Source organism: Mesocricetus auratus, unplaced genomic scaffold (genome assembly GCF_017639785.1).
Source record: "Mesocricetus auratus isolate SY011 unplaced genomic scaffold, BCM_Maur_2.0 Super-Scaffold_100010, whole genome shotgun sequence".
Taxonomy (NCBI): Eukaryota; Metazoa; Chordata; class Mammalia; order Rodentia; family Cricetidae; genus Mesocricetus; species Mesocricetus auratus.
In genome coordinates, this window is record NW_024429194.1 from 37,167,069 (window position 1) to 37,192,454 (window position 25,386).

Consider the following 25,386-nt stretch of genomic DNA (forward strand, 5'->3'; position numbering starts at 1 on the left):
ACCGATAGCACTAACCCAGAAAGATGTGGCAATGTTTGCCATGAAGTCACTGATTTTGTAAATAAAAGAAAATAAAAGATTGTTTGAAAAAACAATCAGGTCCTATGCCCACAGGACTGTCATTTCTTGCCTCTGACAGGATGATCCTATGGTGTTTGGGATGGTGGGGGAGTCCTGAGAACTGGATGATAGAAATCTAGAAATCTAACCAGTTCTGGAGCCTTTGATCATCTTGTTTCCAGTTGGGATGGGACAATACTTATATATGTTTATAACAGCAGCAGCAGTAACAGAAACACAGCTGGGTATGGTAGTGAATACCTGCAAACTTAGCACTAGGAAGACAGAGGCTAGAGGATCTTTGTGAGATAAAACCAGTTCTGCTTATTGAGTTCTATTCAACGGGCTACATAGTAAGACCCTGCCTGAAAATCAAACCAAACCAAGTAAAATATCCACTTACAAAACAACAAAAATAGGCCTGTCTTACCCAGTTCTACTCAGTAAAAGACTGGATTTCAAACACTGAGCTGAACTCTGGAATACACTTGCAGAGAAGGAAGAGTGATGAGCAAAGGGGTCAAGACCAGGCTGGAGAAACCCACAGAAGCAGCTGACCTAAACAAGGGGGAGCACATGGACCCCAGACTGATAGCTGGGAAACCAGCATAGGACTGTCCCAGACCCCCTGAACATGGATGTCAGTTTGGAGGTCTGGTTAATCTATGGGGCCTCTAGTAGTGGATCAGTATTTATCCCTAGTACACAGTACACAAATGGACTTTGGGAGCCCACTCCACATAGAGGGATACTCTCTTAACCTAGACACATGGGGGAGGGTCTAGGCCATGCTCCTAATGATATGACAGACTTTGAAGATTCCCCCATGGAAGGCCTCACCCTCCCAGGGGACCCGAAAGGGGATGGGATAGAGAGTCTGTGGGGGACAGAGGAGGAGGGGAGGGAGAGGGAACTGGGATTGACATGTAAAACAAGTTTGTTTCTAATTTAAATAAAATAATCAGATAACTGGAAAACTGGAAAAAAAAGATTGGATTTCAACAAGACTCTCCCCTCCTCCCTTCTCTCTTCTCTTTTCCCTTCTCTTTCTTCCTTCTGTTTCTTTTCATATCCACTCTTCCTCTGTCCCTCCTTCCCTCTATAATAACTTAATGATTTATTTATAATGCGTGCAGTGCAGTTACTTCTGCTTACACAAAAGGACCTATTGGAATATGAAATTTCTTCACCCTTATACTCAGTTCCGCAGTTTATACGGCATTTTCCAGGTCTCACAAGTGTATGGGTTTCAGATTTGTTTCCATGAAGTACTTACAAACTTCTTAAAAAGCATTATGCGATGAAAACCTCTTGTTCTTGGCGTGCTTAGCTGTCTAACTCCTGAACTTTTAGCAGACTGTGTTTTTTCATTGCAGGACTCCCCTCTTACCCCTTTCTCCTCTTGTTTCCTCATGCTCCCAAATTGACTTTTCTCTCATGGTATCATAAAAAATGGTGCAAACATTGCCCTTTCCTGCTTTGGATTTTGCTAATATGTATCCCCTAGCCACATCAAGAATTTTCTCATGCCATCCCATCAAAGAAATTTGTTCTGGAATGTTTGGAAAATGCATTGTTTGTTTCATTGATGCATGGTATCCATTTATAGCCCAGGATGACCTAGAACTCTCTTTGTAGCTCAGGCAGGACTCTAACTCCTGATACTTCTGCCTCAACTTCTGAGTGCTGGGCTTGCTGGGTTTGTGGTACCATGCCTTTTAAAAAATATGCTAAAGATACTTTAAAAAGAAAAATTGGGTGCTGAGCTGTAAGCTCAATGTTAGAACATTTGCTCATAGTGAGTTCCTGCTGGATTTGCTTTCTAGTGCCTGCCCCCAGTCCTCTACAATTCCCATTGTCAGGTTCCATTCATTTTTCTCCAGATACTTAGGTTACATTATAATTGTTCTAATTGCAACTGTATGTCCAGGGAGAAGATGGTGTGTGGAAAGGACATGAAGTGAAGATAAGCTAAGGAGCTTGACAAATTGGGTCACATTAGAGAGCTTGCTGAATACAAACTACCTGGGAGTATCCACAGAGAACAAACATCACAGGAGAAAAGAGAGTTAGGCACAGAAATAAAACTATTGTAGGATCAAAAGGTCAGATCTGTTTAGGCTGAGGCCTGGTTTCTTCTACTTCATCCTCATTAGTTGACTCATATATACATAGGAAGTATACTTTGGGCTATCTGGGTACTAGAGGTATTATGATGGGTACACAGAAATCCTTGCTCTTTTAGCATGCACATATTATTAAGAAATACAGATGGCAAGTTAGGAGCAAGTTAAATATACAATGTGTTAACTACTGATGTGTGTTGGAAATACTTAAAGAAGGAAAAGTGAACTGGGCCTGATGGCACATGTGTAATCACAGCTACATAGGAGGCTGAAGCAGTAGGACCACAGGTCCATGGCCTGCCTGGACTACAGCGCAAGTTGAAAGCCAACCTGGACAACTCAGTGAGACCTACACTCAACATAGAGCGGAAAGAAATCTGGGGCTGGAGAACATTTGTGGATCACTTCCCTACTAAGGTCCTGGGGCCTATCCCTAGCACTAGGATGGAGGAAGAAAAGGAAAAAGGAAAAGCGATGCAGGAGTATTCTTCTAAAGCAGCCCTCTATGGACCTGTGCATGTAAACAGCAACAAAAACCTAGAACTATTTCACAACATGGTGTTGGTGGCAGGAAAAGGCAGTCTTCTGTTTGAATAGAACATTGTTATCATTGTGTGTCTAGAATATTAGTTTTGTACTGGAGGGATATAAAGCCCCCAAAATGAGGACACATGACTTCAGGCCATGACAAGCATATGAACCTAGATAGAAAAACAAACAAACAGACAAACAAACAAACAAACAAAAATTATAGACTTCAATTACCCTGAGACATGGGCAATATGCCATATTATTCTGGCAGTACTGACTTTCTACAGGGTGGTGGTCAGTGAAGGCACTAAATGTCACATTAGGCAGGGGCACTGATGTGCTGGTAAACATCGGATTGTGACTTTTCTGAGTGTGTTTCAATATCTTGGTTGATACATTGAATTAGTGAGAAAAAATTAGTAAAAACTTATCGTTTCTATTTGTTTGTTGTTCTTCTGATTCTGTTTTGAACACTGGGAGGAGATCTGGCTGACTTTTGTGGGGTGGCTACTCCCAACACAACAGCAACAGACATGATGCACCCATGCCTTTGTGCATGTTAGGTGTAAATGCTCCCACAAAGGCTAATTCCAAACTACCATGGTGATTTCATTGAATTGGGCTGGCAAGAGATGTTTAAGAATATCCCTTCAAATACTACAGTATTTAGTCATAACAATAAAAATATAAATATTATCAAGAGCATAAATAATAAGAAAATATGGTAAAATATTTAGGAAGTGATAAGTTTTAAATATTTATTACATTTGTTTTAAAATATCATAATCCCTTTTAAGCTGTGAATGGTAGTACAGATACAGAGTCCCAACCACTCATAGGTAGAGCCAGGAGGATCAGGAACTCAAGGACATCTTCAACTACATCATGAGTTTGAGGCCTACATGGAAATCGCCTAAGAAAATCAAAATAGACAATAGGAATACATTGTGAATTTTATATTTCCAAGTGACTTTAAATTACAGTTAAATTAAACAAATAGCTTGTAAAATTCCTGGAAGATTTAACCCATGATTCTTGTGAGCCCATGCATAGCTCATGACTTGGATGATAGCAAAGTTATACCAGTGTAGTTGGGTTTGGGGTAGTGCTGTAGGGTTGTAATCCTAGCACTTAGGAGGTACCAGCAGGCAGGCTGCAGTAACTTTGGGACCAGTTCCGGGTCAGTTAGGGTTGCATAATGAGACCTATCTGAAAAAGAAAAAACTAAAACTAAAACCCAAACTACGAATAAATAAATAATGATTATTTTGGATGTAGCAATGCTTATCTCCCATCTCAGATGTCCCTGAGCTATTTTAGTTCTTTAATTTTACTCTCTTTCCTTTGAGTCGACTAGGCAGTTTTCTCTGAATATCTAAACACCACATTACCAACTCTCTCTGAGGGTGACAACAGGAACAGACAAAAGCCTCAGCCATTAGTCGCTGATTCCTGAGAGCCTCCTCTGTAAAGGTGATATTTCCACTGATTTCTCCCCAAATTTTATCAGTTCCTTAATGCAACTAGTTGTGTGCTTGCTATGGCCACTGCTGTCTAATATGAACTAGGCTGAACTAAATGGATTGCTGTTGTCTGACTTTTTTGGATTGTGGGAAAAGAAGTGCTTCAATTCAGTGTCTCGGCTCTTCAGTAAAACGGATGCAGTTTCCCTGTCCTTTGTCTGTGGGGATGCCCACAGTTTTGCCCCTCTGAAATAATCCTCCTCCTTCTACTATTTCCAACCACTCTGTCTTCCAGGCTTAAGCTTCCACTTTCCCTCTCCCACAAAAGCTACCCACTGTCACACCAATTTCCTTAAAGCAGTTTTAAACAGTCTTTCCCCTGCTCTCTCATGATATTATTTGTTACCACACACCCACACAACTGAACAAAAGTATTATGCCGCATACCTATTTCCATTGTTTCTTTTATTAGCCTTGTCAGCCTTTCTGCAAGAAGAGACAGTAACTTAAAACTTCTGAGGTCTTATGGCAGCTTGATATCCCATGCTTTGCTGAAGCCCATGGGAGGCCTGACCCTTTCTGTGTGACTATGGAGGAGGGGGAGGGAGAGGAGGGGGTAACAGGGGAGGAGGGAGGAAAGGTTGCAAAATGTATCAATAAATTTAATAATAAAAATTATACTAAAAACAAAGAAGTTCTGTAATGTACAATGCACAGTCGTCTGGGAATTGGTGTGCACTCTTAGTATTTCAATTTGGCTTTAAACGGCATCCTTTGAAGTTAAAATGAATTCAAACTAGGTTACAAAAGTCTGGGTTTTGAAGTCAGGGAGACCTGGATCTAGTTCTGTGCTGTGCTGCTTGTAGGTTGTACATCCCTGTGAAACTTACTAACCACTTAGGATCCTGTTTCCCTCTCCGCCAAGACAGATGATGGTACCCACACTATAGAGCTGTGGTTCTCAACCTTCCCAATACTTCAACCCTTCAACACAGTTCCTCGTGTGGTGACCCGCAAGCATAAAATTATTTCAATGCTACTTCATAACTGTGATTTTGCGAATGCAATACATCACAATGTAAGTATCTGATAATGCAGGATATCTGACATATGAGCCCCCAAGGGGGTTGCAACCCAGAGGTTGAAAACCACTGCTTAGAGTGACATAATTACATAATGATTTGGGGTTATACAGATTCTTTCTAGGGATTAAAATCAGTGGAATATGTATGTGCATGTATGTGTATTTATGTGTTTGAGACAGGGTTTCTCTATAGCCCAGGCTCATCTCAGAAGTGTGGTCCTCCTGACTCTGCTTTCCCAGTGCTGGGACTAAGGACATGTGCCGCCTAGTCCAGCTTTGTTTTAGATTGTTTTGAGGTAGGGATTTGTAATACGGGCTGGTCTAAAATACTCTATGTGCTCCATGTTGACCTTAAATTCTGGATTTACATGGCTCATCCTCTAGAGTAGGTGGGACTAGAGGGATGCACAACACAGTGACTTCCTTTTTCCTCTTATTATTAATTATTAACTAATTTGTTTAATTTTTAAATAAAATAATGGGTTCATTATTTTATAGTTCTTAAATCTAGGCTTTACTAGAAGGCTCTAAGTGCTAGGATGTGTCAATAACATTATGATGCAAGCCCTCCATTGTGGATGGGTTTATCCATCCATATGCTGGTGATAAGACATTTTTTATTGTTTATTATTTTATATGGGAAAATACATAAGGCATCATTTCAGGTAGTGAGAAAAGTAACTAAATAAAGGCATATGCAATAACATTATTAAATCTCACAAACTGGTGAGACTTAGGTAACTAAATTTTACTACACTCTTCTAAAGTCTAAGTGCATTGCCTTTAAAGGGCTCTACCAATACTAAGGAAATAAACCCAACACAAACAACGCATCATCCCCCAGATAGTATATAAGGATGGGGAATAACAGAGCTGAAATGCACTTTATAATTGATCACAACTTTTATGATAGTCATATTTATGGAATACACATTGCTTATGAGGTATATTCAAATATATTGGTTACTTCCAACTGGTCTTTTGAAAGAAATTTCAATCATTGCATGGATTTGATTAAATTGGCTATGGAACTTTGAAGTACAATGGAACCCAAGTAGGGCCAGTGCTCATTTCCTAAATGAACACTTTATGTGCCAACAAACAGCTGCTGGACTCCAACAGAATCTTAAACAAGCTGTTTTTAAATTTTACTGACAGCTGGTTTTGGTGATTTTTGTCAACAGAATTTTCCTGCTTTGCATCACGGCACTCTTTTATTACAGTGTCCCTTCAAAGAATAACTTGCTCGCCTTAATCACGTTTACTGAGATTTACGACTTAATGCTTATTCAGTGGTGGGGTTCCTCAACACAAAATGTCAGTGAGCCTGTTATAAATTGCTTCTGGCATTGCTACTCTGTCTTTTATTTGGCTGGGAGTATTTCCACCTGAAAGTGATAAATTTCTGCTATAACCGCTTTATGTGCTTCAGTAATTACACTGTACCGAAAAGGGGCGGGAAGGGGGTTTCTCCTGAGGTATTTCCTTAAAAACAGCAAGTAATAAAGAGCAGTGGAATGGGCCGGACTCTGACATCTGTTGAACAAAAAGCAATGACCAATGAGTTATCAGTGCCAGATGGAATTTGACAAGTGACCAGGAAGTACAGAAGATACATGAAAGTCTATCAGTAGCCATTTCTAGAGGGGCCTATTGTAACTACACCCTTAAACTAGCTGCTTTGGATCCTATGACAGAAATGTGGGAGTGCCACACAATAATGCTGTTTACATCCTTCCAAGACTATCTCAAAACATCAAACCGACGCTTCTGGAGCCTTGGGTAACTTTTCACTGAATGCCAAGGTCTACATGACATTGAGACCTAATCTGTATGTGCAAGTCAAAGAGACTGCAGCCTGTCAAAACAGTGCAGTTATGCACACAGTCCGCTGCAGCCCATATCTTGATCAATATATACAGGCACAACCAACCGGATCAAGGGGAGAGCCACATTAATCATTATGATATCCACGGGTGGTGGATATTGACTAATTTTTATCCTACTGGTGTGTGTGTGTGTGTGTGTGTGTGTGTGTGGCTGTGCGCACGCGCACGTGCACGCACATGTGCTTCTGTGCATGTGTGTTTTCATACTCTGTCTATTTTACTTAGGAAAAACTAGCATCAATTGCTGAGCATGTTTTTCTCATAAAGCAGCAATACAATGATATAAACAAAAGAAGTTAATTAAACAGTCATGAAGATTCTTCTTACCAGGTCCTTATGACAAGCCAAGGAATCTTAGGGATCCAGTGGCTGCTTTATTTAAGATGATACTAAAAGTGTTTCTGATCATTAAATAGGATTTCACTTTCCTTTCAAGGCTATTGCATCATTTTACAAAGGAATTGCTATAGGAAGAATCTTTCCTAATAGAATGAATTGGATTTTGCAAGGAATAATTATTCTTTCATAAAGGAATTTATAAGTATATATACCTGGCCTAGTTCAATTCAACAATAATTCAACCTGTGCTAAATGTGAGCAAATATACTGACTGGTCATTTTGAACTATCTTTTAATTGTATGAGTTTAATTCTGTAATGTCCATGGTAATAGGGGCTCCACTGACTGTGTTACACTCTGGGCTTTGGGCAGTTTCACGTTCTGTGATTCCTTTCAACAACCCTGTCAGTGTGTAGTCGGTAGTTCTTTTTCCTCTGTTCTTTTCTTCCCTTTTCCCTCTCCTTCTCCATCTCCCCTGTTTCTTCCTGTCCTTATGTCCTCTCCACGTCTCACCATCCTAAGTGGGACTTCATATTTGTGAAGTGTGTACTTATTCACTAGACTATATACCTGGCTCAGAGACTGATATAAATTAATCCTAAATTAGGCGGAAAAAAAAAATGGGTCCAAGGAGATAATCCTAGGTAATGGCAGGGCCTGGTTTCTAACACTGTTTTGCTGATCTCCAAGCTCTGTGTGCTTAATCATTCTGCCACATTGGATTCCAGGGGGAGAAAAGCCAGCATAAAGCATATTACTTTAGCTTGTTTTAATAGCATTTTTACACAGGAAGGCTAGCTCAGTCAGATGTGCACAGCAGACACCATGATCCTAAATTCTGTGGCTGCTTGTTCATTAATTAGCATACTTGATTGCTCCTAATCAATTGCATTCAAACTGCATTTTTAAAAAAAGCTTCGGATGTCATAAAAGTCTTTCCCTCCCCCACACCTGCTTCCTGTCCTGAGATTAGGTTTCTCTGTGTAGCTCTTGCTGTCTTGGAACTCTGTAGACTAGTCTGACTTCCAACTCAGAGATCTGCCTGCCTTTGCCTCCCAGGTGGGGATTAAGGGTGTGAGCCATTACTGCCCAGGCAGAGAATGTCCTCTCAAAATATCGAGGTGATTAACCCCATTGCATGTTTCCATAATGGAAATCCAGAGAAGACTGAGGGTGAGGGTAGTGATTCATAAAATATCCTCACCAATTTGTAAATTATCCACGGGAGGAATGTCTGTCTGGATTCCAATACTCATATATTCCATTTTTTTTTTTTTTGCTATATATGCTTATCTAAGTGGCCATGAGAAAGCTTTACCACTTATAAAACCCTTCACAACACAGGCAGAGAAAAGGAATAATGTGACAATTTCCAACAAACTATTCTGTGACATTGAACCTGAAGATCAGGAAAGAGATCCAGACTGAGATGCCTTTGTGTACAGAGGCATTGCCAACGATAACGGAAGTCCTCTGGGGAAGGTGTGGGAGAGCGTGGGAGCACAGGATAGGTAAATAGGTTAAAGCAAGCAGTTTGTATGCCTCCGAATCCTCCTAGGATCACAGTGTTAATTTGGGAGAGGATGAACAGTTTTAAGTCTCAGGAACTTTGGAGTACTACTTAGTTGGAGAATATATGCAAGTGAAATGGAGCTACAAGCCTAACTTTTTGTGTGCACAGCTGGTTCTCAGGAAGGAACTCTGAATGGTAAATAGGAAACCACTTAGCCCCTTTAAAGTGAGAAGTGTTGTAAACTAAGGCTTTAGTAATGCCTTATTGGTGTACTGGGTTTTGTATAGATTTTTTTCTTCCTCTAAGAGAGTAATTCTAGTATTCATTCATACTCTCCTCATTCTTGTTGGGGGTGGAATAGGTATTGTGAAGGGCTCTATCACCACTCAAGAATTACAATAATTCATTATTATTGGACACCTCATCCTAAAAAGGTTATTTGTGCTTAACACACACACACACACACACACACACACACACACACACACACACACACACACGAAAGAACTGACTCTTGAAATTGAGCATTTATGGTTGACGGGAGGATCTGGTCTCTAAATATAAAACTCATCTCCAGTAAAACTCATCTCCAGTAATAGCAGAGAACTAGCAACCTGAGTGATAGCAGAGTGAGCTGGAAGCTATGGGATGGACAGGTATAGACAGGAGGGTAACCTTGTTTATTCTTTTTAAGGCTGCTATTACCACCATTACACAGCCACGAGAATGACATGAGCCCTGCAGAGAGGTATCTGGGCCATGGCAGAGGGAAAGAAACCAGGAAACTAGCAGAAAACCCATTGCATTCGCATCACAATTGCTTCGGCAGCATTGCAGAAATGGCCCAATTGCAATCATCTGTTCCCAAAAGTATTTTACAAAATGTGAAATTTTCATTTACCCTGATCACAGTTAAATAGTGCCATCATTAAAAAAGCATTTGATAGATGTGTTCCATGTTCTTCTTTAATAAGTATGGGATTGTCCTCACTGCTATCACTTCTAGGATGCTTATCATTATAGTGGATTCACACTTATGCTCCTGTGATAGTATCAAAAATCTATATTAATTATTGTTCTCATTTTTTCAGATAAAATTAATGCTTAGAGAGTTGAAGATTTGACTTACGTCCATAATCCTAGTACTCAAGAGGCTGAGGGAGGAAGATGAAAGGTTCAAATCAGCTTGGGCTACATAGCAAGACCCTATCTCAAAAATGAAAATTTGATATAGGTTACACATTCATATGGGATTATAGTGGAACTGAGTCCTGAAATTACCTGTTTACTGTAGTGAACGCTGCAGTGGCTTTCTTAGTTTTAACATTTGAAGTTACCTAGGACTTGATTATCCTGAGGTTCAGCAAAGAGTAAGCAATGGCTTGACCGAGTTTGTGATCAGGGACTAACTTCTCTGAGTCTCAGAAAACTGTGTGGTGAGTTTGTTTGTATTAAAGTCTCATGAAAAGCTTTATGAGCCCCAACAGGAGAGGTTGGGATGTGACTCAGTGATAGAGTCACAGGGGTTAGAGGTGGGGTTGGGACTGGGATTTGATTTTAGTTTTGTTCAAGTGGTGGATTTTTTGCTAAGTCACTCAAACTTGTTGGGCCTTTGTAACATAGAGGATTGTTGAAGTTGCTCTGAAAATAAAAGCATCAGGGTCAAAAATTAACATCTCTGAGCCCCACCCTAAATGCTTCTTTTTACAAAGGGTTTTGTTTGGCTGGGCTGCTATGACAAAATCATAGTTTTGGTGACCAAAGCATCGGAATTTATGACAGCCTTGAAGACACATCCAGGGTCGCTGTCAGCATGGCCAGGTTCAGATGAGCAGTTTCCCCACTTTCTGTGTTCTTCTGTGGTAGAAAGCGAGCAAATTCTTCCTCACCTGAAGATTATGGTGGTTCTGTTAATCTCAAAGATGGGAGAAGAAAGACCACTAGATCACTATGGTCAAACTAATTACAGAAAACATTTTTATTTGCATACATGGCTGCCTCCCCCTAGGGTAAGGTTCTAAAGGTCAGCACTAGACACCAGGAAGACAAGGTTTTCATAGTTCAGGGATAGGGAGTTTCCAAATGGGGCATTTGGTGGAGAAAATAGGTGGGGTTATAGGAGCAGAACATAAGCATAACAAAGTTAGTCATAATGAGCTCCTGAAACAAAGAAATGACTGCGAGGTAGTCATAAAAAGGTTTTCATAACAACCTTTTGAAACAGAGGTAGGTGTTGCAAGATGGTCACAACTTTTTGAGACAAAGACGTTTGTGACATGGAACAGACTGTACAGAACCATTTGTAGCTGGGGTTACAGGTGGGACATAGCCCATACCTTGAGAAAGAGAAGTTTAATCATAAACAGGAACGAAGCTGGTTTGTCTTTACTGTAAGATGGCTTTCAAGCCTAATACAGGTTGGTTCATCAATTCCACTCTCAAAATCTCACTTAAACCTAAGTGTTTCCATCAGGCACTGCCTCCAAATGCCATCCTATTAGTGGCTAGGGTTTCAGCTCATGAACTTGTGACAGACACTATGATTCAGTCCCAAGTTGTACGCTATAAGGCTTGAAGCAGATAGTTAAGTGAAGCATTTACAATAGACCTGGTTGTAAGCATTTCGGGATGGGTCGGGACAGGATGGAACAGGAGTGGGCCAGGTATTCTGGCACTCGGGAGTCACAGAATACTGAGTGTTACACAGCTCAGGTGGAAAGGTATCCTGGAGCTCGGGAGCCAAGGACCACCACAGGTTGCAGTAAGCTTGGCAGCTTACAGCCTTGCCTCAGAGAAAGGCTTCTCCGCTGTATCAGCTCTGCCCAGCAGGACAGGGTCTTCCAGCTGGGGATGTTCGCCTAGTGTAGCAGTTTTGCTACGCAGGAGGTTTCTCGGGCGAAGTTGCTACAGTTCAGCTCTGCTCCTGGAGAGCAGGGGAGCGGGGAGCAGAGTGTAAAACTGCAGGGGAGCGGGGAGCAGAGTGTAAAACTCCGCTCTGCCGAGGAAGGTTTCCCGGGCAAGTGTTACAGCGCTGCTCGCTATGCTATGCCCAGGGTCGCCTCTGCTTTGTCGCCGCCGCAAAAGATCTTCACCCGAAGCTCATCCAAGGGGTTTATTGGAAGACAGCTGGACCAGCCAAGCTGAACATACACAGGGTTTATATAGGGATTCTTGGGGGTGGGGAAGTTTTTCCAGAGTTGGGATTGGTCCGATTTCAGTGCTGAGCTCAGATTGGCTAGAGCTCTGCTCCGGGATTGGTTACGTTTTTACACAGGATTAGGGTCAGATTTGGCTCTGGTTTCAGGGCCAAAGTGTGTTTCTTTCTCTAGTCCTTTTTAGCCTTTTGGCTCCAATTTTAGGGCCAGGGTACATTTCTTTCACTGACTCTGATTCCAGGGACAAAGTGTGTTCCTTTGGCACTGGTTTTAGGGTCAGGGTACATTTCTTTGGTTCTGGTTGCAGGGCCAAAGTGTGTTTCTTTGGCTCTGCTCAGGGTGTGTTTCTTTGACTGGTCCCTTTTCCCTACACTGGTGCATATGAATTCAAGTCTTCAACCTGATTTAGAGTCCCACACTACATGGACATCCCAGCACTATATTAAGGAACAGGAAAAGACAGATGTAGTGAATCTCTGGCCTTTTGTGCCTTGGAGGGAGAAGATGGGAGACATACTCATATAAATATACATGCTACAAACTGTGATGTTAAAAGCACATGGGAGCTGGGCATTGGTGGCACATGCCTTTAATCCTAGCACTTGTGAGGCAGAGGCAGGTGGATCTCTGTGAGTTTGAGGCCAACCTGGTCTACAGAGTAAGTTTCAGGGCAGCCTCCAAAACAATACAGAGAAAGCTTGTCTTGGAAAACAACTAAACAAACAAACAAACAAAAAAACAAAAAAAAGCACATGGGAGAATCTAAATGGAGGATCAGGAAAACCTTTCAAGAACTCTTGTTCTTGAAGATCTGAAGGAACCTGGTTAACTTAAGAGGAAAATTCCAGGTTCCAAAGTGAATTTTTGTGTAAAAAACCCAGTGGCAGCAAGACAGAGATTTTCGATGACTTGAAGACCCCATGGGAATAACAATGGTATGTTTCCCAGGTTGGTACAGGCCATCTTATCAGATTGCATGGAAATACGTTTAGAGTTTTATTTTTATGGTTTCTCTGTGTAGCCCTGGCTGTCTTGGAACTCTGTAGACCAGGTTGGTTTTGAACTAAGAGATCCACCTGCCTCTGTCTTTGGTGAGAGGGACTCCAGCACTGCAAGGGCGCCCTTCCAGACCCTGGATTAGAAACAAACCACACCTAAACACTTGTTTTCCAGAGAGATGTTTTTATTAAGGGGAAGAAAGGTTAAAGTAGCTGCTTTCTGACTGAGGCAGAAACAGCAACAAATGACCTTGCAGGTGTAACTTTTAAGAGGAGGAAAAGGGGACATCTGTGTTAGAAGGGGTCAGAGAATTATCTAGGATGAGGTGGTAAAGGAGATAGAGGATAAGGGAGAAGGGGAAGGGGACAAAGGAAGGGGGGTGAGAGGTATTTGTCCTGAGGGGACAAAGGACTGCCTTTGGGTAGAGAGGAGACAGAGGAGGCATACAGGCAAATGGAGGGCTATAAAGTGTTTTAGGAAGAGGTGTTTAATTTTAATTTGTCATGTTAATTAGGTGAACCAAAGGGGGCTTCTGATTGCTAGACCTTGTTTGTCAGCCTTAGGTGGAGGAAGTGGCCAAATAAGGGAATAGACCTTGGGGGCTAGCTTTAGAAATGTAATCAAATGGCAGAAGGGTAAGGCCTGGCAGGGCTAGTCTCTTCATCCAGAGTGCTGGGTTAAAAGGTATGTTGCCATCCGCCTTGCTGATATTTACAGATTAATCAGGGTAGTGCCAAGACGAATTTTGTGTTTGACAAAGTGTTAGATGGCTTTAGTGAGGTCTAAGGATTGGAGGAGACCTAGGCAGATGTGTGGATCCCAGAAAGAAGGTATAGCAACAATTCTGGGGAAATAGATGCAGCTGGAGATTTTAAGCAGAGAAAGAAGGATTTAGATTAAAGTAGGGGGAAACTCAAGAATGTGTTAATAGCTTGGAAACTGAGGAGGGGCTCAGTTTTGCTTGCCTAGTGCTGCTTGTAAAATATTCAGATCCCAAGGAGGTCTGGGGATTTGGCTGGTACAGTGCTTCGAGAATGAAGGAAGCTCTTAGGCTCAATTCAGCTCCAAGGAAACTGGGCATGGTGGTACATAATTTGTAATCCTACATCGCTCACCACCTGGAGTAAGATCAGCAATTGAGAAGTTCAAGGTCATCCTTAGCTACAGTTTAAGCAAGTTTGGAAAACAAAAGACCCCGCTTTAAAAAAAAATCCCTGAGGAAGGGGGACACTCTTTAGCAAACAAAAACATCTTACGTAATTTTCCATATTTTAAAAGTAAACCGGAACTTGTAAGACATGCCTTTGATCGAATATTTACAGCTGGGTAAAGATTAGATTGAAACCTTCTTTTTACCGGGTCATTATATCTTACAGCAAAGAGAAAACGACATATTTCTTATGTAGAGGGTAAGTACTTTTATCGTCATGGGAAAAGCTTTTCCAAGTTCAACAGTTAGGAAAATGCCTACCTTTGCTGAAAGCTTCCGAGTCAACTTTCTGGGGGCGTGGTTGGACTTCTGGGTAGGAGGTACACAAGTCCGGCTCTGGAAAGAAACCCACGAGGAGCTCCGCCCCTTGACGTTGAGGGCGTGGCCTTAGGGCCGCGTTCCTCTGTTTCGCTCTCCGGAAGTTCGAGCTCGGTATGTCCCGCCTCCTGGGGCTTGAGGTGGAGATCTCAACTCACGCCTTCTCATCCCGGCGCACAGGGACCTTCACTGCGTTCCAGCAATCCGGCTCTTCAACCCCTGAGGTCATGGCCGCAAGCCTCGCCCCTCCGTTTCCGGAACTCTGAGTCTCCGCCCCCAGCCCCTGAGGGCGTGGCCTCTCAATTTTACCGCGTTTCGGCAGTCCAGCCCCAGGCGTCCGGCGGGATCCGGCGGCGCGCAGCGGGGTGCGGCACCCGAGCAAGCTTGACCTCCCGCCGTCCCCCGGCTCCTCGCCTAGGGGATGCCGCGCAGGCCGCCGACCGTCCGCTCCGGGAACAAGCCTTCTCCCGCGCCCGCCATGGAGCCGGCTGACGGCGGCCCCTGGGCCCACAGCCGCGCGGCGCTCGCCCGCCTGGAGAGGCTGCTGCGCTGCTCCCGCTGGTAAGTACCGGCCTGGCGACCTGCTGTCGCCTGCCCCTCCTGACCCGTTCCTGTCTCATCTGAGTGGCTTTCCAGTCACAAGCGGCAAACTGGGTCCAAACGGCACTTTTCGAATTTTCGCGGGAGAACAGCCTTGGGGGCGTGGCCTAAAACCCAGCTCTCTGGCTCCTCCCCGAAGGTGACGCTGCGAGCTGGGTGGATGAAGGTTTCCCGGGGTCTTTAGGTCGGTGGTCCCCTCGTGCAGAGCCTAGAATACCCCCTTGAGACTGACCTTTTGTACCTTGTCCTAGTAGCTGTCTCGGTGTGGGGGAGAACGGGTGGGAGAGATGGTGACCTGCTTAGGGGTACTTTGAAGACGGCAGTGTGGATGGGCATCACAGGTTTTCCTTCGCTTGATGGAAAGACTATGGCACTGGACCACTGATCTCCAACACGCCCTATCAAAAGATTTTATTCTGTCCAAAATACTCTGGTGAGTGGGACTTCCCTACCTGTAACTGTTTGTTGAGTACGACCCAGGAAGTGCCCCTCGTTTCCCAATTTTCTCTTTGGCAGTAGTGAATGTTGAACCTTTGGCCTCTAGCACTCAATTGCTGCAGTGTTAAACAGTAACTTTTTTTTTAAGTCAGAAAGACTCAACTGACACCGAATTTTGCTCGTACGTTATTATTATTTACACAATCGTAGTGTCTGAAAGAATGACAATAGGGTCCTTAGAAAAACTGGAGATTTTGTTATCCTGAAGACATTCTGAGCTCTACTTATGTTCTCCTGAAGCATATGGGTCATCCTTCTGGGCATAGACATCATCTGGAACTGTATTTCTAGTTGCAATTGCAGAAGCTAATGATGGCTCACACTTGAAAGAGTTGAACCAAAGATAGACACTAACATGGAAAGAGCATTTCACTTAGAATGTGCTTGCAGCCACATCTTTGATCCTCTCTGTACCTCAGTAACAATAATTTGCTCACTTGTGTGTTATTTTGTTAATAATAAACACTTATTGAACACTTAAGGCATGCCAGACAGTGTTCTGAGTGTGGAGAAGTCATTAGTAAGCAAAGCTTGACAAAAAACCCCAGTGTTTCTGTCACTCTGCCACAGGGGTCCCATACCTTCTATTTGGGAGAGAAAAAAAAAAAACTAAACTATACCTGTAAATTGTTTCCTGTGGTGATTATCATATGGTTACAAAAAAGGTGATGAAAAAATGATTTAGTCTGTTTGCTGAATTATTTGGAAAAGACTAACTAGGTAAAGTATATCAACAACCTATAGATTGCTCTAAAATTAAACAGTTTCCCCTTTTACCAACTGCCAACTATTTCTTTACCATATAAATTAAGTGAGCTTACCAGTCAAGAGCCTGAAGACAGACAACAGTACTTAGGCCTAGACTTTTAATATATTACATCCAGTTAGTCAGAGAGTATTGGATTTCCTGTTTTTTTTTTTTAAATTAGTATATGAACCTCTGGTATATGAACTAAATTTAACTATTAAGGGATATAATTTCATATAGGGCTTTGAGTTAATGTTTTCCTCTGAAGTGTCAGCAAATATTACTTAAGTTTTGCAAATAGTCCATTTTCTTTCTTTAAAAAGGTTAAAACAGCAGGTGGCTCATGCTGTAGAGAAGCTGGCTGCTGGCTTGATTTGAACTACGGACAACTTTCCAAATATAGTTTTGTATTTTTTTTTTTCTGTTAATACAGTGACTTGCTGTGAAGCCTAGACTAGCCTGAAAGATTTTTTATACCCATGCCATCCTTAAATTCAGTGATCCCCTGTTGTTGCCACCTTAGCTCCAGGATTGCAGATGTTTCCCACCATGCCCAGCTCCAGACTCAGTTTTTTTTTGTTTTTTGTTTTTTGTTTTTACGAGACAGGGTTTCTCTGTATTGTTTTGGAGGCTGTCGGTCCAGCCTCAGTTTTAACAAAGGAACTGAAGTTTAAAGACCCTCTGGGCAAACAGTTTTACATTGCACTGGGAATGGTTTACGTCACACTGGGAGAGCTTTTCCCTTTTTGCCTTCCTTCAAGCTCTCTCTGCCTGTCCCCACCCTCTTACTTGCTACAAAAGAGCCACCCAGGATGGTCTGCTTGCTTTGGCTTGGCTCATCATCATCCAGAGTGTCGTCTTGTCTTCTTTGAAATCGTGTATGTCCTTTTACAGAGCTTCAGAGTCCTCCCCAGTAGGCTGGTGATTACCCCGATTACCCTCATATTCAGCTTGCAGCTGTCATCTCTCTGGTGTTCCCAGCTGTCACCTGTCTTGTGTAGCACATTGGATCTGTTTTGCAGCAAGCAGGACTTGCTCTTGGAGCGGATTGGCTACATTGCAGTTCATCCTTTCCTAACCTTTAACATGACTATGGCTTCGAGGTGATGCTGGTGAAAGTGTTCAAGAGGCCAGGTGTGACGTCTGTGTTAGGGCCAAGCCTCACAACTAAGCAGAAGCTATTTATTTAAAGATGGGGGAAAAGGAGACTAGCAGGAAGCAGAATACGAGTGTGTTCCTAAAGGAAGCAGGAAATGTATATAGGAGCTGCCCTGTCAAAGCTCCATGTGTCCCTGGTGCTCTTTTGTGAATTAAAATTAACTAGGTACTTCCTGGCATCATATCTTTGGGGTGAGGAAGGTTGGGCCTTTGAGCTTTTTATATCTCTTTAGAGAAGATTAAAAAGTAATCATAACTTTGAAGGTAGTTGGTTTTCGTTTTTCAAGGTATCCCTCATTTAAAAGACAATGATTTATTTTATATGTAAGTGTATATAGATAAATCTGTGTGTGTATGTGCATGTGTCTTGAGACATTCTTGCTCTGGGTTCAAACTGTCTTGGTATTCACTGTGTAGCCCAGGGTGGCTTTAGACACATAGTGATCCTTCTGACTCAGCCACCCAAATTTAGTGATTGTAGACGTGAACTTGGCTTTCTTTTATGTCTTTTTTGGGAGGTTTTGAGGTATCAGTATAGTTCATGTGTGCTTTAAATTTGGGATCCTCCTGCCTCAGCCTTGAGAGTGCAGGGACCACACACTATACATGGATTCTAGGGGCTGGGTAGGTTGCTCAGTGGTTGCCATGTTTGCTGTTCAAACGTGAGGACCTGAATTCAGATCCTCAGTTTCCACATAAAGTGAGGCTGGCTGTGCACACCTGTAACCCCAAAGTGGTGGACACTGGCTGAAATGATTATCTCCAGGTTAACTAAGATTGTCCCAAGAAAATTAACTGAAATGATCGAGGAGAGAATATCCTAGCACTAACTCTGGCCTCTGTATGTGCCTACACATGCATTACCACACATAAATACAGCATAACTTAAAAGTATACATACAAATGAAAGGAGATGGATAGACACCCATCAGCCCGGCCCAGCTTCAGGTCCTGGGTCAGTGTTACTCTTTGTTTATTCATTGTTTACTTAATGTTAACAGGATTGCCTGTTTTATACTAAATAGTATATGAATGTTCCTAAAATAAAGCACAGATTTCCTGACTCCAGCATTTAGTTTTCTTTAGGAGTTTAGGATCTTCAGAGTGATTCTTACAGGTCAATGATCCTTAAGTAGGATGATTGCTCCCTCTGGTTTGCTGTGGCACTGGTTGGTTATTCATTAGAACTAGAAACTACCGAGGCATAGTAGCACAATGCGTTTTCTACCCGCAAAGCGTATGTGCTCAATTTTAAGGAGCGTAAGGGATAACAGTTCAGGGTAAGTGATGATGAAGGCCCAAGAGATGTAGAGAGGACTTTGCTTAGGTCTGTATGGCAGAGGAAAGCCACATGGGCTTTGCAGTTGTACCTTTCAGATGTGGGTAGATTTTTATTACTAGACCCATTAGTCACAGTGATGGTGGCGAGATATTAGCAAATGATTGTATGCTAGGAATGGGAGGGTAAACAGGAATGGGTGAGATGGTCTAGGACTTAAGAGCAATTAGATCTTGAGGAATAAAGCCTAACAACAAAGAGTTCATTCAGTTTACATAATTGATGTTCCGGTTTGCTTCCCTGTTGTTGTGATTAACACCATGACCAAAAGCAATTTGGGGAGAAAGGGATTTACTTCAGATTATATTTCTAGGTAAGGGTTGATCACCCAGGGAGACCGTGGCAGAAACTCAAGACAGGAAACTAGAAGCTGGAACTGCTGCAGAAACTGTGGACTACTGCCTGCTCTCTAAACAGAGCTCGGCTGGCTTATCTAGCCCAGGCCCAATTGCCTAGGGATGTTGCTGCCCGTAGTGGCCAGGGCTCTCCATATCAGTCAACACAATTAGCCAATCTGATAAGGCAGGTTTTCCATTGACATTGCATTGACCCAATTAACTCTAGGCTGTATCTAATTGACAGTTAAAAAAAAAAAAAAACAACCAACACAACAACAACAACAAAAAACAAACCAGCACAGCTGACTTCCTAAGGAAAGCTACTCATGTGACCTCCTAGAATTCTGGTGTCCTTATGAACATAAATGAATTGGCTTTTAAAGTTGTCTCCAATGTATAGATTTCATAATTGACAGTATTGTTTAAAGCTTTTAATAAACATTTAACACATATGTAAAGAGGTGCACAGATAGTGTCCAGCTTGTACCATATTCTCCATTCTAGAATTCATTTATTCATGTCATTTATTTATGTGTTATTTTACTTATTTGCTTGATATCTGTCTCCAATTATGGTATAGTTCTCATAAAGACAGCTTCACATTTTTAGCCAAAGTGCCAGATATAATGTTTCTTAGTGTTAAAATAATAAATGAAAAAAATTAGGTCAAGTGGGTCCCATTTTCAATACCAAGATGAACTACTTAATGCATCAAGGGAACAAGAGAATCCTCTATTGGCTTCTAGTGTTAATTACCAGTACTGAGCAGTGGTTAAGGTCTCAAGGCAGCTGTACATGTAGGTCAGTCTGCCTTCTGAGATTTGGAGTTAAAAGTACCATATATGCAGCCCCATTATGGGTGAAGGCCCTGCTGATGTTATATAGGGCTTGTGACTTCTAGAGAAATTTACCAGGCACATGGGGCGCCTTTTATTTTCTTTAGTTTCAAGATAGGGTCTCATTATGTTGCTTAGGTTGGTCTCAAACTCACAGATTCTCACTCCTCAACTTCCCTAGTGGTGGGATTGCCAGTGCATGCCACTGAGTACAGCTTGATGCCCCTTTTTCTGTCCCTTATACCACAAGTGAAAGTATCACTGGTAAGCAGATCTGGGCTAAGAGGAGACATTAGAGAGGGACAATGGACACATGCAAGAGTTACTTGCTAGTGTTTGAAGTCTATTTCTAGAAATGAGAAGGGAAGAGAGGAATGCCTGGATGTGAGCCTTGAAATCTAACATTCGAATGGCAGATGAAAGGGATGCAGCTTTAACAGGCAGCCAGAGCAGCAGTTGCCTAGATGTTGTTTTACTTTGGAGGAAAAGGAATAGAAGGCAGACACGACCCTGTTGGATCAGGTCTACCCGATAGTCACTGGGCCTTGTATAGCCTAGTCTCCTAGGATAGGATCTACTATAATTAGTCATTATTAAAATTCTGACGTGCATTTACTTTTGGGATAATTGTCTCATTCATTCAACATTTGCTAACACTAAGCAATTACATACAAATTTAAGGTTTTCCCATGTGATTTACCAAAAGACTCTGGTCAGGGAAGCAGATCAGTGCCTTGCTCAGCCATCATCAGAGAAGCTTCCTTTCTGTGTCAGATGTGAACAGATACAGAGACCCACAGCCAGGCAATATGCAGAGAGTAGACACCTTGAAACACTTAGCCCAAAATGGGATGTCTCCATCAAATCCCTTCCTAGGGTTCAGGGACCTTTGGAGGCAGAAAGAATGTAAGAACTAGAGGGGATGGAGAACTCCAAGAAAACAAGGCCCAGTGAATCATCATGAGTTAAAACTTATAAGAAATCAGAGAGACTGGAGCAGTGTTCATCAAGGTCTGCACCTGGGTGCTTACATTGTGGCTGTGAGCTTATTGTTTTTAATGGGATTCCTGAGTGTGAATGTATCGTCTCTCCTCTTGTGTCTTCCTTGCACTATTTCTTGGGTTCTTTCCCTTCTGGTTGTTTGTTTTGTCTTATTCTGATATGTTAGTCTTTGTTTAATCTTATTTTATTTTGTTATCATTCCAAAGAAGTCTGTTTGTCTCTAATGAGAGAAAGGGGGTGGGTCTGGGTGAGGGGGTTTGGTGGGAGGAGGAGTAGAGGGAGGGGAAACTAATCAGGATGTATTATGTGAGATATAAATCTCTTGAATAAAAGGAAAGAAATAGTTACAAAGAATAGTATGCTTAGTTGGGCATAATGGCTCATGTCTATGATTACAGCACTTGGGAGGTAGAAGCAAGAGCATTATGAGTTGAGTTTAGCTTGAACTATACAATAAGGATGTCTCAAACAAAGGACCGTACAGCCCAAACCAAATGACTAAGGACCTTTTACCTTACTTATTAAAGGCATCGCTTATTCCCTTAAAGGGAGATATAACAAATTGCTTAATTGGCTTGGAAAATTTGTACAGTTTCATGTTAAACACACTGATCTACAACTTAATACCTTGAGGATCATGTAAGAGCACCGGAGTCCTTGTTCCATCTAATATTAACTAGCAATTGGTACCTCATGGGAGTTTTAGGGGAGCCTTTCAGTTAAATACTTCTGCTTCATTAGTATAATCTCAACTGAATTCAATTTTCCTTTTAAAGAACATTTTATCAGTAGGATTTTTTTTTTTAGAATTTCTTGTTCTCACTGTTTAGTTTGTCTCTAAGTTATAACACATGGGTTGTGCTGTTGTCAAACCCACTACATATAAAGTTAGAAATGTGAATGTAGTTGAGAGTCATAAAGCTGAGTTTTTAAGAGGATGGGGTTTTAAAAGATCTTGTTATCAAGTAAGTGTCTTTGCTGAAGTTTTTCCTTTGTCATGTATTTGTGTATCCTAGAAAATAGGGTAAATGTAGAGTGATGAATTTTTGCACAAAGTCTCCCAATTGCTTCATCCACTAAGGATTATTGAAATCCATGCTATGTGGGTAAAAGGGATTGGGGAGCTTAAAAAAAGTCACATGTGAAAGGCTACAGTGTATTTGGAGTTAAAGGAAATGAGTATCTGGCAGTTAAAATAAAAGTGTTTGTTTTCAGCATTAAATTCCAGAGTCCCAAATTAGATGCCATTACTGCTCTTTGGAACTTTAGAACATTTTATATCTCCCTTAAGTCTTATATTAATTTGTGTTTATAATACCCCACTAGATTGCAAACCCCTTAGGAAAAATGGCAGAGTAAGTTTAGTGTTCTTCACATGCCTGGTAATTGCTTGTAGTCTTTTGTAGTAACACTCAGTGCTGGAGTGAGTATTTTTACCTTAATTTTAAAGGCTTATGCCTTAGCATAGTTGACAAAGGTAAACGCCTGTAGTGAATACATTCTTTATCTCTCATCACTCCTGAGGTCTACAGTTGGGCTTCAATTCATTCTTTTTACCTCTAGGTTTTCAAATAACATTTATAACCCCATTTCTAGGTTGTTATCTAGTTTAGATGCTATTTCCTTTCTTCTTATTCTTACAAAGTTGAATTTTCTTATTCTGTATTGACCTTGTACTGTAGAAGGTGCCTGGGTATAGCATTCAAAGTCCAAAGTAATTTTCCTTTATTAATTAAGTCCTCACTCCACTATTCTGTCACATCTCTTACAACCTTTGAAAAGTCCTATGTGACTATTTCTATTTAAACAATAAATATGACATTTTAATTGGATTTCTTTTTCATAGTTTGAAATTTTCAAATAGTTTCATCATGCGTCCTTGAAGGCAGCAAAGATGTTTTACTTTTTAAACATTTTTCTTTAGTTTTGAGGATTTCATACATGTGTTCAATGAAATATGAGCATAGTTGTTCCCTATTTCCCCTCCAGTTCCTCCTATACTCTCTCAACCTACCCTGCTTCCAACGTCATCATTTTAAATTTTTTCTTTAGTCCATTAAGTCCCATTAGTGCTGCCCTTATGTATATGAGTGAGGGGCCATCCACTGAAGCACTGGAACCTACCAGTGGCCACACCCTCAAATGATTTCCTCTCCTTTCCTCAGCAAGTCGGTAAGTCTGTATAGCTCCTTTGTAAGGCTTGAGGCCCGAAGAACATGTACCTCCTCTGTGCTTCTGCTGTCTTGATCTTATTCTCTGGAAGCTTTTAAAAGCTTACCTAGATAATGTTTGGTGTTCTGAAGTTTTATTATTCACAAGCATCTATTATACTCAACAGAATAGCTTGAATAGCTTGGTTAGTATCTCTTAGTTGTAAGATAAAATTCTTTCACTCTTGGTGTCTTCTTAACCAAAAGTTAGGCTTTGACATAGATGAATTCCACCTCTGCAGTGTCTGCCTTGTACCTTCCCTTGAAGTTGGCCTTGCCTTCTCTCCATTTAGCCATCACATTTCCCTCATTGCTCTTTTCCCTAGAACCCATACAGAATTCACTCACATTGCCCATGTCTTTTCTTATTTGTAAAAACCTTAAAAAAGCCCATCTATCCCACTAATTAGAATCGTTCCATTGATCAGTTATTCATAGATATCATACTACTGCTAATTACACGGTAACATATTGCTAGGGTGAAGGATAAGAACTTCAGAAAAGGTTCAGAGTTATCTTAGGAAGGAAATAGATTTAGAAACTGAATGCAGACATTGAGTTTACCTGTACCAGAGAAGGCCTACTGTGTCACTGGGTGTAGCTTGAGCATAGGAGGCCTCAAAGTCCACCCCCACAGTTTCCCATTTCCTCCAACAAGGCAATACCTATTCCATCAAAGCCACACCTCCTAATAATACCACTCCCTATGGGGTGGGGCATTTTCTTTCAAGCCACCACATTACCTGTGTATGCTTACATGTTAGTGAAAGAAAGGTGGTTCAAACAATGATGACCACAAACTTCAAACAGGGAAGATATGGGAGCTTGAGAGCAGCCCATCTCAGGAATGAAGAGTACCCAAGGAAGGGCTTCTATGAGACTGAAGGAAGGGGTGAGGTTATGGAACAGGTAGCAGGGGTCTAGATGGTCACAGGTTCACACGCCATGTGAGGTTCTTAGGAGCACAGGTGGCTTTGAATAACCATGCAGTCATTGTTTAAGTTTTAATTTATTAATCATCTCATCATTATAGAGATACAAAGGTAAAGAATTACTGCTTTTTAGAGGCACAGTTTTTCTTTTTCTCCCTTATTTTGGGATAGAATCTTATTTTTTTTTTTATGCCAAGATGTCTGGGAACTCATTCTGTAGCTTAAGCTGTCCTTAAACCTAGGATCCTACTACTTCTGCTTTCTGAGTGTAGGGGAATTAGGTGTGCATTACCGCATCAGCCACCTTTCTGTCTTTTTTTTTTTTTTTTTTTTTTTTGAGACAAGGTTTCTCTGTGACTTGAGGCTGTCCTGGAACTAGCTCTTGTAGACCAGGCTGGTCTCAAACTCACAGAGATCCACCTGCCTCTGCCTCCCAAGTGCTGGGATTAAAGGCGTGCACCTCCAACACCCGGTCTTTCTTTTGCTTTTGAGACAGGGTTTCTCTGTGTAGCTCTGGCTGTCATGGAACTCACTTTGTAGACCAGGGTGACCTAGAACTCACAGAGATCTGCTTGCCTCTGTCTCCTGAGTACTGAGATTAAAGACCTGCGTTGCCACCCTGGGCTTCCTTCTGTTGTTATTGTGGTATCCGAAACTGGAAGGCAGAGAACTCTGGGCCTGTCTAGCATTCACAAAGGTCTTATATCAGCAAAAGTGGCTCTGAGTCATTAAATCTTGTGGTTTTGTAAATGGCATCCAGTGAACTACAAGGATGATCAGTTTCACTGTAGATCAAGATAGGCTTTGACTAGGGTGATGCTAGATACACAGACAAGGTATAGGAAATCCATGTTGTAGGGACCAAGTAGAATTTAGCCATTATGAGAGAGGTGGTTAGGCTTGGTAGTTCATATAATACAAATTACAGGAGCCACACACAAACTGGTTACAATGATCTTATTGCTAGAGTCACCAAACTCATGTTTGTTAATCTACCCTATATAGCGTGATCAAAAAATGAGTTTTTTGAAAGTAATG

General features: G+C 41.6%; 1 protein-coding gene and 1 long non-coding RNA gene across 4 annotated transcripts in view; one reads left to right on the forward strand and one right to left on the reverse strand.

Annotated features, from left to right (window-relative positions):
• The window catches only part of LOC121142800, a 73,283-nt gene extending 58,517 nt beyond the window's left edge, over window positions 1–14,766 (reverse strand). The window contains exon 1 of the long non-coding RNA XR_005879905.1: window positions 14,631–14,766. This is a non-coding gene — a long non-coding RNA (uncharacterized LOC121142800). The remainder of the gene's footprint in view (window positions 1–14,630) is intronic.
• Window positions 14,767–14,996: 230 nt separating this feature from the next.
• The window catches only part of Bard1 (BRCA1 associated RING domain 1), a 66,097-nt gene continuing 55,707 nt past the window's right edge, over window positions 14,997–25,386 (forward strand). For 2 of the 3 annotated variants that reach the window (XM_005070529.4, XM_013113653.3), the window contains exon 1: window positions 14,997–15,248. In XM_005070529.4, the coding sequence (XP_005070586.1) occupies window positions 15,109–15,248 (140 nt within the window). In that variant the 5' untranslated portion in view covers window positions 14,997–15,108. Of the gene's footprint in view, window positions 15,249–15,290; window positions 15,721–25,386 lie in introns of those variants that run through there. The other variant, XM_013113652.3, reaches the window with a different exon arrangement.